Source organism: Ursus maritimus, unplaced genomic scaffold (genome assembly GCF_017311325.1).
Source record: "Ursus maritimus isolate PB19 unplaced genomic scaffold, ASM1731132v1 scaffold_26, whole genome shotgun sequence".
NCBI classification, from domain to species: Eukaryota; Metazoa; Chordata; class Mammalia; order Carnivora; family Ursidae; genus Ursus; species Ursus maritimus.
Genome location: NW_024425119.1, coordinates 8,935,082 through 8,949,742, shown reverse-complemented (window position 1 = coordinate 8,949,742; position 14,661 = coordinate 8,935,082). Strand labels below are relative to the sequence as shown.

At 36.4% G+C, this 14,661-nt stretch overlaps 1 protein-coding gene across 3 annotated transcripts in view; it reads right to left on the bottom strand.

Annotated features, from left to right (window-relative positions):
- RIMKLB (ribosomal modification protein rimK like family member B) overlaps window positions 1-14,661 on the bottom strand; it is a 58,381-nt gene that overhangs the window by 13,326 nt on the left and 30,394 nt on the right. For all 3 annotated transcript variants that reach the window (XM_040642134.1, XM_008697494.2, XM_008697495.2), the window contains exons 3-4: window positions 3,046-3,276; window positions 576-662 (exon numbers count right to left, since the gene is read on the bottom strand). In XM_040642134.1, the coding sequence (XP_040498068.1) occupies window positions 576-662; window positions 3,046-3,276 (318 nt within the window). The remainder of the gene's footprint in view (window positions 1-575; window positions 663-3,045; window positions 3,277-14,661) is intronic.

Below are 14,661 nucleotides of genomic sequence, written 5' to 3'. Positions count from 1 at the left end.
TTGACATTCTTCCCACCGACAAGAGGGGGAATCTTTATCCTTTCCCTATGAATCTAGGAGCGCCTGTGATTGCTTCAAACAACGGAACACAGCAGAAGCTTTTCTGTATGACTTTTGAGGCTAATTCATAGAAGGTCATGCAGCTTCTGTGTTCACTGGAGCCTCTCTGTGGAGCCCTAAGACTTCTTGGCTGCCATACTGGAGACCTAATTATAAACAATACATTCAACAGCCCCAGCTGAACCTCGATCCAACTATCCCTGTCAAGGCATTAAGCCCTGACAACCACTAAATGAAAAGAAATCGCTTCTAACCAAAGTGAACAACGCACAGTAGACTTCCATAAGTTTGAAGTACCATGCACCAACAATTTCCTTCTAACTATTCTCCCGAAGTCCTTCGAAGGCTATACATTTCAATTGATAAGACTATTGTCTAGTCAATAACCATGAGGAAATACAAAGAAAATAATAATAGCATTGATCAGATTAAGAAAAACGTATTTTGTATAATCACCCCGTTAACTCTCAAGAGTAATTTCAAAATGATGTACCATAGTAACAATTCATACACACCTCTATGACCTCGTGTATTCTTCACTACCATTGGAAACTCCAGTACTTCTGCTTCATCAATCATTTTAGCAAAATTTTCATGACCGCCTGGTTTGAGCAAAAAAGAAATTAAGAACAATAACTAACATAGGTGTTTTGTGTAGTTTTATCTAAAGTTAGCAACACAGAGGAGGTAGAAGGTTAAGAAACTGATAGCTAAATTTTGTTTTTCTTAAAGAACGTAATTTAAAGTTGAGGGGTGCCTAGGGCACCTGGGTGGCTCAGTCAGTTGAGCATCTATCTGCCTTTGGCTCAGGACACAATCCCAGGGTCCCGGGATTGAGCCCCACATGGGGCTCCCTGCTCAGTTGGGAGTCTGCTCCCTTTTCCCACTGCTCATAGGTCTCTCTCTCTCTCATGCTCTCTCTCTAATAAATGAACAAAATCTTAAAAAAAAAAAAAAGTTGAGGGGTGTCTGCGTGGCTCAGGCGGTTAAGCATCCAACTCTTTATCTCAGGTCAGGTCTTGAGCTTATGATCTCAGGGTCGTGAGTTCAAGCCCCACGCTCAGCATGGAGCCTACTTTAAAAAGCTGAAAGTACAGTTAAATACCAGTTTAAAACAACCCCTTTTAAAATGGATGAAAGCTACCTTTAACTATAAATATTCTAATATCTCACTTAAAAAACTTAAGTACCTTTCAACTCAGTTTTCTAATTCTATACAATATTTTATATTTTTATCCCTTATTCCTCCACTATACAAAAAACAGAAGCACCAAGATCTATTTCAGTATACTTATTGCCTGGTTTAGATTAAGAAACAGAATGAGTCTGTTTAGAAGACTCATACGAGGTTGATGCTATGTGTGTTCTCTCCCTCTCATGAAACACACAAATTAATTTTTCTTATCTCCATCATTAATCAGAATTCTACACTGAATCACCCAGTACCCATGAGTTAAGTTTTATTCTTTACTATTTGTATTGCCTGAGAACAAATGATACAGTAACGAGATTAGAGCAAAAACGAATTATAGTTGTCAAAAAATCAGCACGGTGATATAAAAAAATTAAACCAGGAAAAAGTTCATTAATCAACTGTAATATCATACATTTGCAGCTTAGAGAAATTAAGATGATTCAGTCCCCTAATTTTAAACCTTCAACATTAGAGTATAGGTAATATTTGTTAATTTGTTTAACCCTTTTCTCCTTTCCACTCTCTTGAAATCAGAAGTGTAGATTCATAATATAAGCTAGAATATCCCAACGGCATCTGACAGAATTCTCAAACTATTCATATTGTCTCTTCTTGTGTAATTGCTAAAAACAGCAACTGTATCCAGACATGCGATACAGACTTGGGGAGTCCTTTTCTTTAAAATATTTAGGTTGGGGCACCTGAGTGACTCAGTCAATTAAACGTCTGACTCTTAATTTTGGCTCAGGTTATGATCTCAGGGTCATGAGACTGAGCCCTGCATCAGGCCCTGCGCGGGGCTCCATGCTCAGTGCTGAGTTTGCTTATCTCTTTCCCTCCACTCCTCCCCATGTGTGGGTGTGCACGTGTGTGCTCTCGCTCTCTCTCACACAAACAAATAAACTGTTAAAAAAAAAAAAAAGCCTTATTAACTCTCCAAGAATACTACTGAACATTTATTTGAAGAATTGTCTTTATGGAAAATTGTAATGATTTATAGTAAGTTTGATCCTTTCCAAAGAAAAGAACTGAACAGGCAGGAAATATACTAACATAACATTGTTTATGTGACTTCTCTGCTACTGATACGTGATCAGATAAATATAAAAAGAGTAGCACTGGAAGCTTCTATAGCAATCTTGCATTGCTCAGACACTTTTATCATACTTTATAAAAGTACTGATCCACAGCATATCAGTCTTTAAAAAAAAATGATTCTTTACCATAGATAGTTTTGGAAGCACTGGTTTTCAAGTACAGTGTGTCATTTTCTTAAAAATAAGAAAACAATTTATGAAAAATTATCATGAAAATGCTGGTAAGGATAATCAGACATTAAACAGAGATGTCACCAAATCGTAATATCTTTTACCATGGCCTTGGCAAAGTAAGGCCTTTAAGATGGATTTGGCCCGGTCTTTTCTTTTCTTTATAATGAAGTTTTAGTGGAACACATCCATACTCATTTGTTTAAGTATGGTCTATCGCAGCTTTCACACTACAACAGCATTTCTGAGGGTCACAAGAGAGAACTTACGGCCCAGAAAGTGCAAAATATTTACTATCTGGCCCTTTACAAGAAGTTTGCTAAATCCACTCTACCAGTGTCATGGAATTAACAGAGGATTTATAATTCCTGTTCCCAGTTTGTTAACACTGAAAGTTATTTCTATAAGAAGTTCCTTCATGTTCACAAATTTCCTTGTATCATATAACCCTATTAATTTAGTATGGCTTTCAAAACTCTAAGTGCTATAAATTAGGCTATAAATTCTTATTAGTGAACTTACCATAAGAGAAAGTATCTGGCAGAGGAACACCATGGCCAGCCAACTCTTGAAAAGTCCAAAACTTATTAACACAGTTCAGGATGGCTTGAGGTCGGTTCATCAACCGGCATCCCATCTTCTCTAAATGGCGCAAAACAGTGATGTCACTGTCACTTTGCACCCAAGGGGTTGGTACTCTCACTACGACCACTTGGGGATAGGCAGTAATTAGTTCTCCATTGATCCGTAGACCTGAAATATATAGGAATGAAGCCAAAACCATTAAAAGGGAACATGCCAAAATACTCAGGAGTTTGGGTCACAAAACTAAAAGTACAATTCTGTTAAGATTTCACTGGAAAGGGGCGGCTCAGTCGTTAAGCATCTGCCTTCGGCTCAGGGCGTGATCCTGGCATTCTGGGATCGAGCCCCACATCAGGCTCCTCTGCTGGGAGCCTGCTTCTTCCTCTCCCCTCCCCCTGCCTGTGTTCCCTCTCTCACTGGCTGTCCATCTCTGTCAAATAAATAAATAAAATCTTAAAAAAAAAAAAAAAAGATTTCACTGGAAAGAGACATTCCTTATATTTCTTTACAAGAAAAAAGAAAATTTAATGAGAAAAATTTCTGTAGTGGTTAAATTATGGTATGTGTCAATAAAATGAAATACCACAAAGCCTTTAAAAAAGAATATCATGGGGCACCTGGCTGGCTCTGTTGGTAGAGCATGGGACTCTTGATCTTAGGGTGACTGAGTTCAAGCCCCACATAAGGTATAGAGCTTACTTAATAAAATTTAAAAAGACTGTCATAATCTCTATGTTCAGAGATAGAATAGAAAAAAAGTCCAGATACATCAATACTGAGTTAAAAAAAAAAAAAAAAAAAGCAAGTCTTGGGGCGCCTGGCTGGTTCAGTTGGTAGAGCGTGTGACTCCTGATCTCGGGGTTGTAGGTTCCAGCCCCATACTGGGTCTAGAAATTACTTAAAAATAAAATCTTAAAAAAAAAAAAGGCAAATCAAATATATGGAATTATTGAAGCACTACATTGTACACCCGACATTAATATAACACTGTATGCTACTATAATGGAATTAAATTAACTCTGTATTAATTGTATTTTTTATGTGTTCATTTTAGATAAAGCAAGATATAAGCAAGTTGCCTTCTTTTATGGTTTTCTTATATGATTTTACGCCTAGGTGTTGCATTTTATTCAACACCGGTTAAAATTTATTCTTTAAAAAAAAGAAATCCAAAAACAGGCACCTGGGAGGCTCAGTTGGGACTGCATGCAACCCTTGATCTTGGGGTTTTAAGTTTGAGCCCCACGTTGGGTGTAGAGATTACTTAAAAATTGAAAAAGTCTTAAAAACCTGTTTGCATTAAAAAATAGTATGCTGTTTCAAAACATTCAAATACAAAAATACATGATGTATTCAGCTCCCATCCAACATCTTAGGTACTCAATATTAATAGTGGTATGTATTTTCCCCACTGCTAAGTACAGAAACATATTTAGATTATTTTTAGAAAAAGATATTTTATGTTACTTTCTCTCATCACTTAAAATTACAGAGACATTGGGTGGTGAGGAGGGCGCGTACTGCATGGTGCACTGGGTGTTATATGCAACTAATGAGTCATCGAACTTTACATCAAAAACCAGGGATGTACTGTATGGTGACTAACATAATAAAAAAATATTACAAAAAAAAATTACAAAGACATCTTTCCCTGTCAGTACATATAAAGTTTTATTTATTTCTCTTTTTAGTGGGTTAACTGGAATTATACAAGAGATATACACCATACAACCAATACCTTACTCATAGACATTCATTCACTTAAGTAATTACTATGTGTCAGATTATTTTGTAAAAATTAGAAATAGATTGGCAAATAAGGCAGATAAGGTCCTTATTCTTAGAAGAACCCATTCAAGTGGGAGAGACACTCTTAAATATGGAAGTTCTGATATAGGAGAGAGAAGTAGGTAAGTCTGAGTTAGGTCATAAGACTTAGAACTTACAGACAATAATAAGTGAACCTTAGAAAAGCAATGGGGGTGGGATTTTTATTCCTATATTTTCGAGATAAGAAATTTATTACGCAGGGGCACCTGGGTGGCTCAGTCAGTTAAGCACCCAACTCCTGATCTCAGCTCAGGTCTTCATCGCAGGGTCGTGAGGTCAAGCTCTGCACTGGGTTCCATGCTGGGTGTAGAGCGTACTTTAAAAATATATATATTAGGCAGAAACAAGTGCAGGCAAAGATGTTGAGAAAAAAGAACCTTCTTGCACTGTTGGTGGGAATGCAAATTGGTGCAACCATTGTGGGAAACAATGTGGAGGTTCCTCGAAAGGTAAAAATGGAAGCACCCTACGATCCATAATTGTATAGGGTATTTACCAAAAAAATACAGAAACACTAATTTGAAGGAATACACGCAGCCCTATGATTACTGCAGCACTATTTATAATATCTGAACTATGAAAGCAGCCCAAGTGTCCAATGATAGATGAATGGCTAAAGAAGATGTGGCATATGTATACAACGGGATATTACTCAGCCATAAAAAAGAATGAAATCTTGCCATTCACAGTGACATAGATGGAGCTATAGAGTATTATGCTAAGTGAAATAAGTCAGAGAAAGAAAGACCATATGATCTCACTCATATGTGGAATTTAAGAAACAACAAATGAGCAAAGAGAAAAAAGAGAAACAAAGAAACTCTCAACTACTGAGAACAAATTGATTGTTACCAGAAGGGTGGGCAGGGTGGGGGACAGGGGGAAAAAAGGTGATGGACATTAAAAATATACTTATGATGAAAAATAAAACAAAATGATTAAAAAATCTATTATGTAAAAATAAAATAAAAATAAATAAAAAATAAAAAAATAAAAAAAATAAAAAAAATAAAAAATCTATTATGTATTAAAAGCTTACTGCTGTTGTTAAGGCAGAGAGAGAAGGTGCTATGGGCTGATTATTCTCCAAGTTGAAAGATTCCTTTGGGATATTAACAATCTCCTTGCCAATAATTAAGTGGAGAATCTCTTCCGTAGCCCTACTGTAAAAGCCTGTGCTTTTTGAGAGCAGAATTTGGCTACACCATTAAGAAGTACTAGTGGGTTTTTTTTCTGGGAGGGGAGGGGGAGCTAGTGTTTTTGTCCTCAGGAAACAAGAAACATGTTCTTGCTGACTGACATTTTTTTTCCCCATCTCCTAGTGTTCCAGAGGATTCTTCAGGATTTCTGAGATATTTAGAACTTACAGAATTGTAAGAATTTCATTCGTTTATTTATTGTGGCTCTGAACATTTTATCTTCAAAAAGAAAAAAAAGAACTGTCAGAATTTTAACTGAAAGTTTCAAGTGAAGGTACTATTTGTACACAATTAAAAACCCACACAATCTCTGTGCCAGATATCAAGGAAGCACCCCAAGACTAAAGGAGAGGTGTCCCTAAAACACAGGTGACAGTCTAGAGGGGTTCAAAATTAGGCAAATTTTAGATGATTTGACCATCAAAAAGGTCAACATTTTGGATTTTTTTGTTTTGTTTTTAGATTTATTTATTTGAGAGAGAGAGAGCGCGAGTGAGCACGAGCAGGGGAAGGGGCAGAGGGAGAGGGAGAAGCAGACTCCCCACTGAGGGAGGAGCCTGATTCCAGGACCGTGGGATCATGACCTGAACCAAAGTCAGAGGCTTAACCAACTGAGCCACTCAGGCGCCCCAACTCATAACATTCCAATTGCAAAAAAAGTTCATGAACTCATAATAATTATAGAGAAAGGACAACCCCCCAAAAAAAGTCTCATTTGCTATTACTGAAGGGACTACTATGTAACTCCTTATTCTAAAAACCAGTAAATAAGGAAAAATTACATTTATCCCACCAGTTCAGCAGGAACTACAGTTCACCAGGAAAAGGTAGGAAAAGCACTTCTTTGGAGATGAATGTCAATTAACACAGAATAACAAAATTTGAAAAATAACCATTTTGTAAACCCCAATGCAGTTAAGTGTATCAGGCAAAGATCATCATCAAAGATGTTAAAAGCATTAAGAAAAGGTTGATGGGATACATGTGCCAAAATATCAGATATTTGCCGGACAAAAAGAAAAAATAGGTTTTTGCAACAGACAGACGCTATAGACATTACTACTCAGGAATCGAACTTAACATCACTACCAGTGGCACAGACTGGCATTTTGTGCCTCCTGGTTGAATGCACTATGAAGTATCTACTATCACCGAGTCAGTAATTTTTTGCTCAAAATGCATAACCTGTATCTCATCGTGTCAATTCACAGGAAACTTCAGAAGGCAGACACCACAAGGAAACTATTAGACAAACCCAGAATGAGACATTAAAGATAATTGTTCTGATTATTTCAAAAAGGTGATGTCACTGATTAAAAAGATGGGAAGACTGTTCTAGAGTTAGAAAGACTAAGATATTACATCCAAATACCCTTATGTGAACCCTTCCAGAGCCTGATCTGAAAAGAATAACTGAACGATACTTTAGATTCAACTATGAATATTTGACTCTGAAGTATTAGATGCCATTAAAGAGTTATTCATTCCTTAAGGTGTGCTAATCGTATTAATTTATATGGGACAGTGTTCTTATATTTTTGGCTACAGATATTGAAGCATCTAGGGGTAACATAAAGGCCACTTGTTGCGAAAGGCTAACAACTCTCTCAAAAAGCTGTGTGTAATGTATATAATATTTACACGTATTAGGAGAGACATAAAAGAACAAAAGGTTACTACTGAACACTCCATCTAGGCATCAAGAGCTTGCTAAAGGTAATCAGAACCAAATCTAGGACCCGAAATGTTTCTCAGCCAGTGAGTTCTAGCTAGAAAAAGCAAGTTGGCAGTATAAGAGATTAACAACTTTGAGCTCCATATTCCCAGCTAAATTCACGTAACAAAATTTAGTTGTTTGGGTCAATAGTCCAGGAAACTGATCCATAACTTAACTGACAAAACTACTGAAAATCTACCACCAAAAAGTGGTATTTCCCACATTTTAAAATCTCAAGAGTCGTATTACGAAAAAAAAAAAAAGGACCAAATAATTATGAACATTTTATGATACTCAAGTCATTAAAACCTATTTTCCAACTGGTCATACAGACCTAATGCCTACCATTAAATTCAAATTGCAAATCTGTCTTCATGAATATCTAACACATCAGAAATGTCCTCTTAAGTTTTTTTTAATTACTGGTTTGTTTCCCTTACCAGGTTCCAAACTAATCAAAATGAAGGAGAAGTAATTACCTAAATTCTGAAGAGGACAATTGGATAATGGGTATTTATAGTACCAAAGGACAGATAATTCTCAAGAGTAATAGAAAACACCAAAAAGTCTTTATTAAGATTGGGTAAGAACTGAAACAGCTACTAATTATCAAACACTGAAAACAAGAATAGTATTAAGAATCCATTCTTCTAAGAATATGTATGATGCCTTCCCTATGTGCTTAGTTGCTTCCTAACAAGATATATTTTGAGTTTCCTATCAAAATATACTTCTTTAACCCTCCTCAGCAATTCTTTTGCCCTCCAATTTGTTTCCACATCTTAGCTAGTAATCCTACATACAGACAAAATTATTTTCTTCAAAGGCTAGCCCTTTTGGGAATGACGAGGAACCAACAAAATTCCTTTCCAGGTCCCTCATCAGTGGCACAGAAAGAAACAAAAGGAAGACTACTACAACAGTCTACCTCATTATCACTGAGCACTGCTGCACTGCAGCTGACAGTCATGTGTTTTAAAAGAGAGAGAGAGAGAAAATGGGTGAACTGATCGTTTGGTGGGTTGTTTTTTTTTTTTTTTGGTTTTTTTGGCTTAAATAAATTGAAGAAATGTTTTAAAGAAAAGGAAGAAGAGGGAAAACAAAAGCAGGTAAACAAGTAATCAGATTATCACTGTCCACTTTATAAAAGCATCTTTATTGAAGGTAGTGACTGGTTAGCTTCTTTTCCAAGTATCTTTAACAAATAAAGAATCTGAGGTCAAGACAACCAACTGTATACCAAAAGTTGGCAGAAAGAGCTAAGACACCAATTATACAGAAATGTGATGTCACTAACTGAATTAATTCATCTCTCAAAAAAAAAATAAAATTCTTCATCTCCTTACATTTTATAAATTCCAACATTTAAGCTCTGCGGGTTTGAGTACATTCTCTTCAGCATTTCCACAGATAGTTTTAAGAAAATTATCTTAGGAGAAATACTTCCTGAAATTGATAAACAAAAAGAAAATACCTTTAAGGAATTCTTCTATTTATACATTCCTTCTTTTATTTGTTCAAAAACATTTGCTGAAAACCCACTTTAAGATACTCTGAACCTTGGAATAAAACCCTAGCCCCACATTAGAGTTTTTAAAGAGGATGACACGGGGGGGGGGGGGGAATACATGTAAAGTACTTAATAAATGACTGGCATACAGTAAGTGCTTAATAACTGCTAGTGGCTATAAATTACTCTGAGTTTACACTGCTGGGGAGGGTAGGTTGATGGCACAAATGGTAACTGTTAATAGCAATAAAACCTGGGAACTTGTTTCTTTATCCCCTTTTGTCCCCAATCCCAATCAAACTGATCTAATTTTTTAAAAATATCTGACACACAAGAACTCATTATTAGAAACCAGATATACTTCTATTTTGCTAACTTAGCAAGAAAACTTTTTTATGAAGCTTTTTCCTTTATTATCCTAATACAATTTAAAAATTAAAAGCCGAAATACTGTATCTAACCTAATTAATGTATTTTGTTCCCTCCATAAAATAGCAATGTTTCCTGAAATGGTAAAGAAAGGCTATATAGAAGATAAATGGGTAAATGTATAATTCAAGTCACTGTTAATGAAGCCAGCCATAAAAATTTACTGCAGTCTTCCAGCAACAGACTGCTGTAGAAGGAAGGAGAGAGGCAGCAAAGCTTCCTTGTGATATAGGCACAGCCCCCTCTGTCCACTTTAAAAAGGGCAAGCTTCTCTGTAAGTGGCTCCTGGCTGAAGACAAATATTTATATCAATCTGTTCTACCAACTTTTGGCAATTAATACCAGCTTACACAACTAATGATAAGTAGGACTTTCTGAATGCAGCTTTAAGTAAAAATAAATATAAAAATACATTAAGTATATTTATACCATTTCAAATAAATATAAATTAAAGGTTATGGAATAATTAATAACCAAGGGAAGGGAACTATATCAAACTCTCTGAATATTGAATGTTCCAAAGAAAACTATAGGGAATGCAGGAGATTAGGGTTTTTACCCTCATACGTTTCCTTTAGACTGGAAAAAGCAAGGGATAATGGTAAGGGGATAGCAAAGGCAAAGAGAGAAAGTGAGATCTACTGTAAGGTCTTCTCTGCCGTGCCTGTCAACAATAACCCCACATCTGATTCAAACCTAGTTCCACCACTTACCTACCCACTGTATAACCTCAGGCACGTTACTTAACTTTTCTGTGTCTCAAGTTCCTCATCTGTAAAATGGGAACAGTAAAAGTAGTTCCTTTATAGAGTTGCTGTGAGAATTAAGGTCGTTAACATTAGTGAAAAAGTACCTGGCACATAATAGGCACTTAACTTAATCATCACTGTCATCCACCCCTCCCTCTTGCAGCCAGGAAAATGAGAGCTAGAGAAAAGGAGCTGTAAATTCCCTGAGAGTAGGAATCTGACCATCTTAACAGCTATGTCCCCCAGCACTATCTGGCATATAGTAAATGCTCAATTATTATTTATTGATATTTGAACTCATCTCACAGTTTTCAAGAAGCAGAAAAGGGATTGAAACCCAGGTCTGAGTCTGAAGCTATACTGCCTAAAACAAAATTGTCTCTATAAATTGCTTTAGAAAAACTAGCAAACTCAAACTCAAAACACCAAAGAGAAATCACATCATTTTAACATCCAAAAAACTCAAAGTAGAAGGGAAAAAAATTTAAAAGCAGAAATGAATGGAATAGAAAGCAAACATCAATAGAAAAGACAACCAAACTGAAAGTTTGTGTCCCCCCCCCGCAACACTAATAAATTTAAGTCCCTAATGAGACTGAGAGTTTTTTAAAAAGGTAGAAATAAAGTTGAGAATGAAAAGGGAGCTTCAAGGAATATCCTGCAGACATTAAAAAGATAAATGATTTTGTGAATAACACATCTGAAAACTTAGATAAAATGTACAAAAATTCCTAGAAAAATACAATTTACCAAAACTACAAGAAGAAATGAATACTAAAACAAATTAACCATTGGGGCGCCTGGGTGGCACAGCGGTTAAGCGCCTGCCTTTGGCTCAGGGCGTGATCCCGGCGTTATGGGATCGAGCCCCACGTCGGGCTCCTCTGCTATGAGCCTGCTTCTTCCTCTCCCACTCCCCCTGCTTGTGTTCCCTCTCTCGCTGGCTGTCTCTATCTCTGTCGAATAAATAAATAAAATCTTTAAAAAAAAAAAAAACAACAACAACAAATTAACCATTAACTAAAACCTTTCCGAAAGAAATTTCCAGGCACAAAAAGCTTTCAAAGGTGAATTTCATCATTTAAGAAAAAATAAAAATGTTACTATACTTTTGTCTTCTAGAACAACAAAAAACACTCCCCAGTCCTTTTTGTGAGGCCAAACACAACTCAGCAGAAACTGACAATGACAAGTTCACAAAAGGAAAGTTACAAGGCAATCTCATTCATGAACATAAATGTAAAAATCTTCAGCAAACATTAACAAATTAACCCACCATAATAATACTAACAATAACAATAATCACAAGCAAGCTGGGTTTATTCTAAAAATTTTAGGTTGGTTTAACTTGTAAAAACAATCATGTAATTTGCAATAGCGTAAAAATATGTGTAACTATTCAATAGCTGTATGAACATTATTTGATAAAATTTAACAAGCATTCAGGATTTTAAAAAATCTTTTAGCATACTTACAGAAGAAAACTTCCTTAATCTGATAAAGGATATCTTAAAAATCCTACAGTCAACATTTTTAATGGTTTAATGTTGAAAGCTTTCCCCGGACTTCATAAGACTAGAATGTTCACTATAACTATTTAATCCAACATTGTCCCAAAGGCCCTACCCTGTGCTGTTAAGAAAAGGAAGTGAGATATAAGGACTGGAAATGAAATACAAAACTGTTATTACTTGTAAATGATACAATTTTAAAAGCAGGTAATCCAAAACAATCTATCATAAATTACTGAAATAAGTGAGTTATCTGTCAACATATTATTAAACTTAACCAGCAATGAATCAGAAATGAAAAAAATTTTGTTGTTATCATTTATAACAGCAGCAAATTCACAGGAATAAAGTACATCTAATAAAAGATGTACAAGACCTCTGGGGATAAAATTACAAAATACCATTAGAAACATTAAAGACAATGAGAGAGAACAAGCCCAAGAGCACAAGCATATATTCGCATACTGGAAGGTTCAATAGAATGAATGTGTCCTTTCTTCCCAAACTCATCTATAAATGCAATAAAAACCTGATGAAAATTCCAAGTGGTATTTCTGTGGAACTTGACAAGCTGATTACAAAATTTATGAATAGAGGTGCCTGCGTGGTACAGTCAGTTAAGTGTCCACCTCTTGGTTTCTGCTCAGGTGATGATCTCAATAGCCCTGAGATCGAGCCCCACGTCAGGTTCTGCGCTCAGTGTGGATTCTGCTTGAGACTGTCTCTCCCTCTCCCTCTGCCCCTCCTGTTCATGCACTCACTCTCTCTAAAATAAAAACATAAATCTAAAAAATCAAATAAAATTTATGAATAAATGCAAATGAACATGAATAACTAGACAATCTTGAAAAAAAGAGAAGACTTGCTTTACTGGATATCTTAACACTGTAGTGATTAAGCCACTGTCATGCTGGTGAAAACAATCAAAATTAAGCAAAGGAGCAGAATAAACCCACCCATATACAGATACTTGATTTATTAGAAAGGTAAGATTGGAGAGCAGTGGGGAGATGTCAGTCTCCATTAGTAGTGGGTGCTGGGACAACCAAACACTGAAAAGGAAAGAAAATGAAACTTTACCATTACCTATCACCACACACATAATCTCAATTCCAGGTGGATTGTAAATCTACATGTGAATGACAAAACTCCTTAAAGTCAGAGCTAACGTAAGAGGTTATCTTCACGACCTCAACGTAGGAAAAGATTTTTTATGCAGGGCACAGAAAGAATCAACCACAAACAAGACAAGTTAGAGTACATTAAAAGTAAATTCTTCTTTTTTATCAATACGTCGTTAAGAAGTTAAAAAGCAAGCTACAAATGATGCATCTAGAAAAGTAAAATAATCAGACAAGCAACCCAACAGCAAAATTAACAAGAGACTTGAATAGGGACTTCAAAGTAGTGATACCCAAATGCATATATAAAAAGATACTCAACTTCGGAGTGCCTGGGTGGCACAATCCGAAAGTTAAAGGGTGTCTTAGTTTCAGCTCAGGTCATCATCTCAGGGTCATGAGAGCAAGCCCTGCATCGGGCTCAGGCTCAGCGAAGAGTGTTCTTAAGATTCTTTCTCCCTCTGCACGCCCCCCCTCACCCTCTCTCTAAAATAAATAAATCTTTAAAAAAAAAAGATACTCAACCTTATTAGTAAGTTGGGATATAAAACCACAACTAGACACTATTTCATATCCACTAGAATAGCTAGAACCAAACTGACCATTAACAAGTTTTGATGAGTATGTGGTTTAAAAAGAAACACTTCCTGGGGCGCCTGGGTGGCACAGTCGTTAAGCATCTGCCTTCGGCTCAGGGCGTGATACCAGTGTTCTGGGATCGAGCCCCACATCAGGCTCCTCTGCTAAGAGCCTGCTTCTTCCTCTCCCACTCCCCCTGCTTGTGTTCCCTCTCTCGCTGGCTGTCTCTCTCTGTCAAATAAATAAAATTTAAAAAAAAAAAAAAAAAAAAAAGAAACACTTCCGGCAGCTGAGTGGCTCAGTCAGTAAACGGTCCGCCTTCAGCTCAGGTTGTGTTCCCTGCTCAGCGGGGAGTCTGCTTCTCCCTCTACCCACCCCCACCCCCGCCTCATGATCTCTCTCACTCAAATAAATAAAATCTTTAATAATTTAAAAAATAAAAAGCTTTAACCACTTCTTCGGTCACTAGAAAGAAAAGGAAATTTCCTTAACTTGGTAAAGGTTATTTGCCAAAAAAATCTATAGTTAAGTGTCAGGTTTATTTATTGGAATAAACTCACAGTATTCCCTTTAAGATCAAGCAGAAGAAAACTGTCATAATTTGGAGACATTATTTGCATAAGATATCCTAGAGAATCAGAGGCACCTGGGAGGCTCACTTGGTTAAGCATCTGCCTTCAGCTCAGGTCATGATCCCAGGGACCTGAGATTGAGCCCCACATCGGGCTCTCTGTTCAGCGGAGCCTGCTGCTCCCCTGCTTTTGCTCCCTCTCTCTCTCCCCCAAATAAATACATAAAATCCTTAAAAAAAAAAATCCTAGAGAATCAAATGGAGGAAAAAAACCAGGAGAGAGTATTTATAGTATACCACTTTATATGCAGGAAAAGAGAAGAAATATGAACAGATT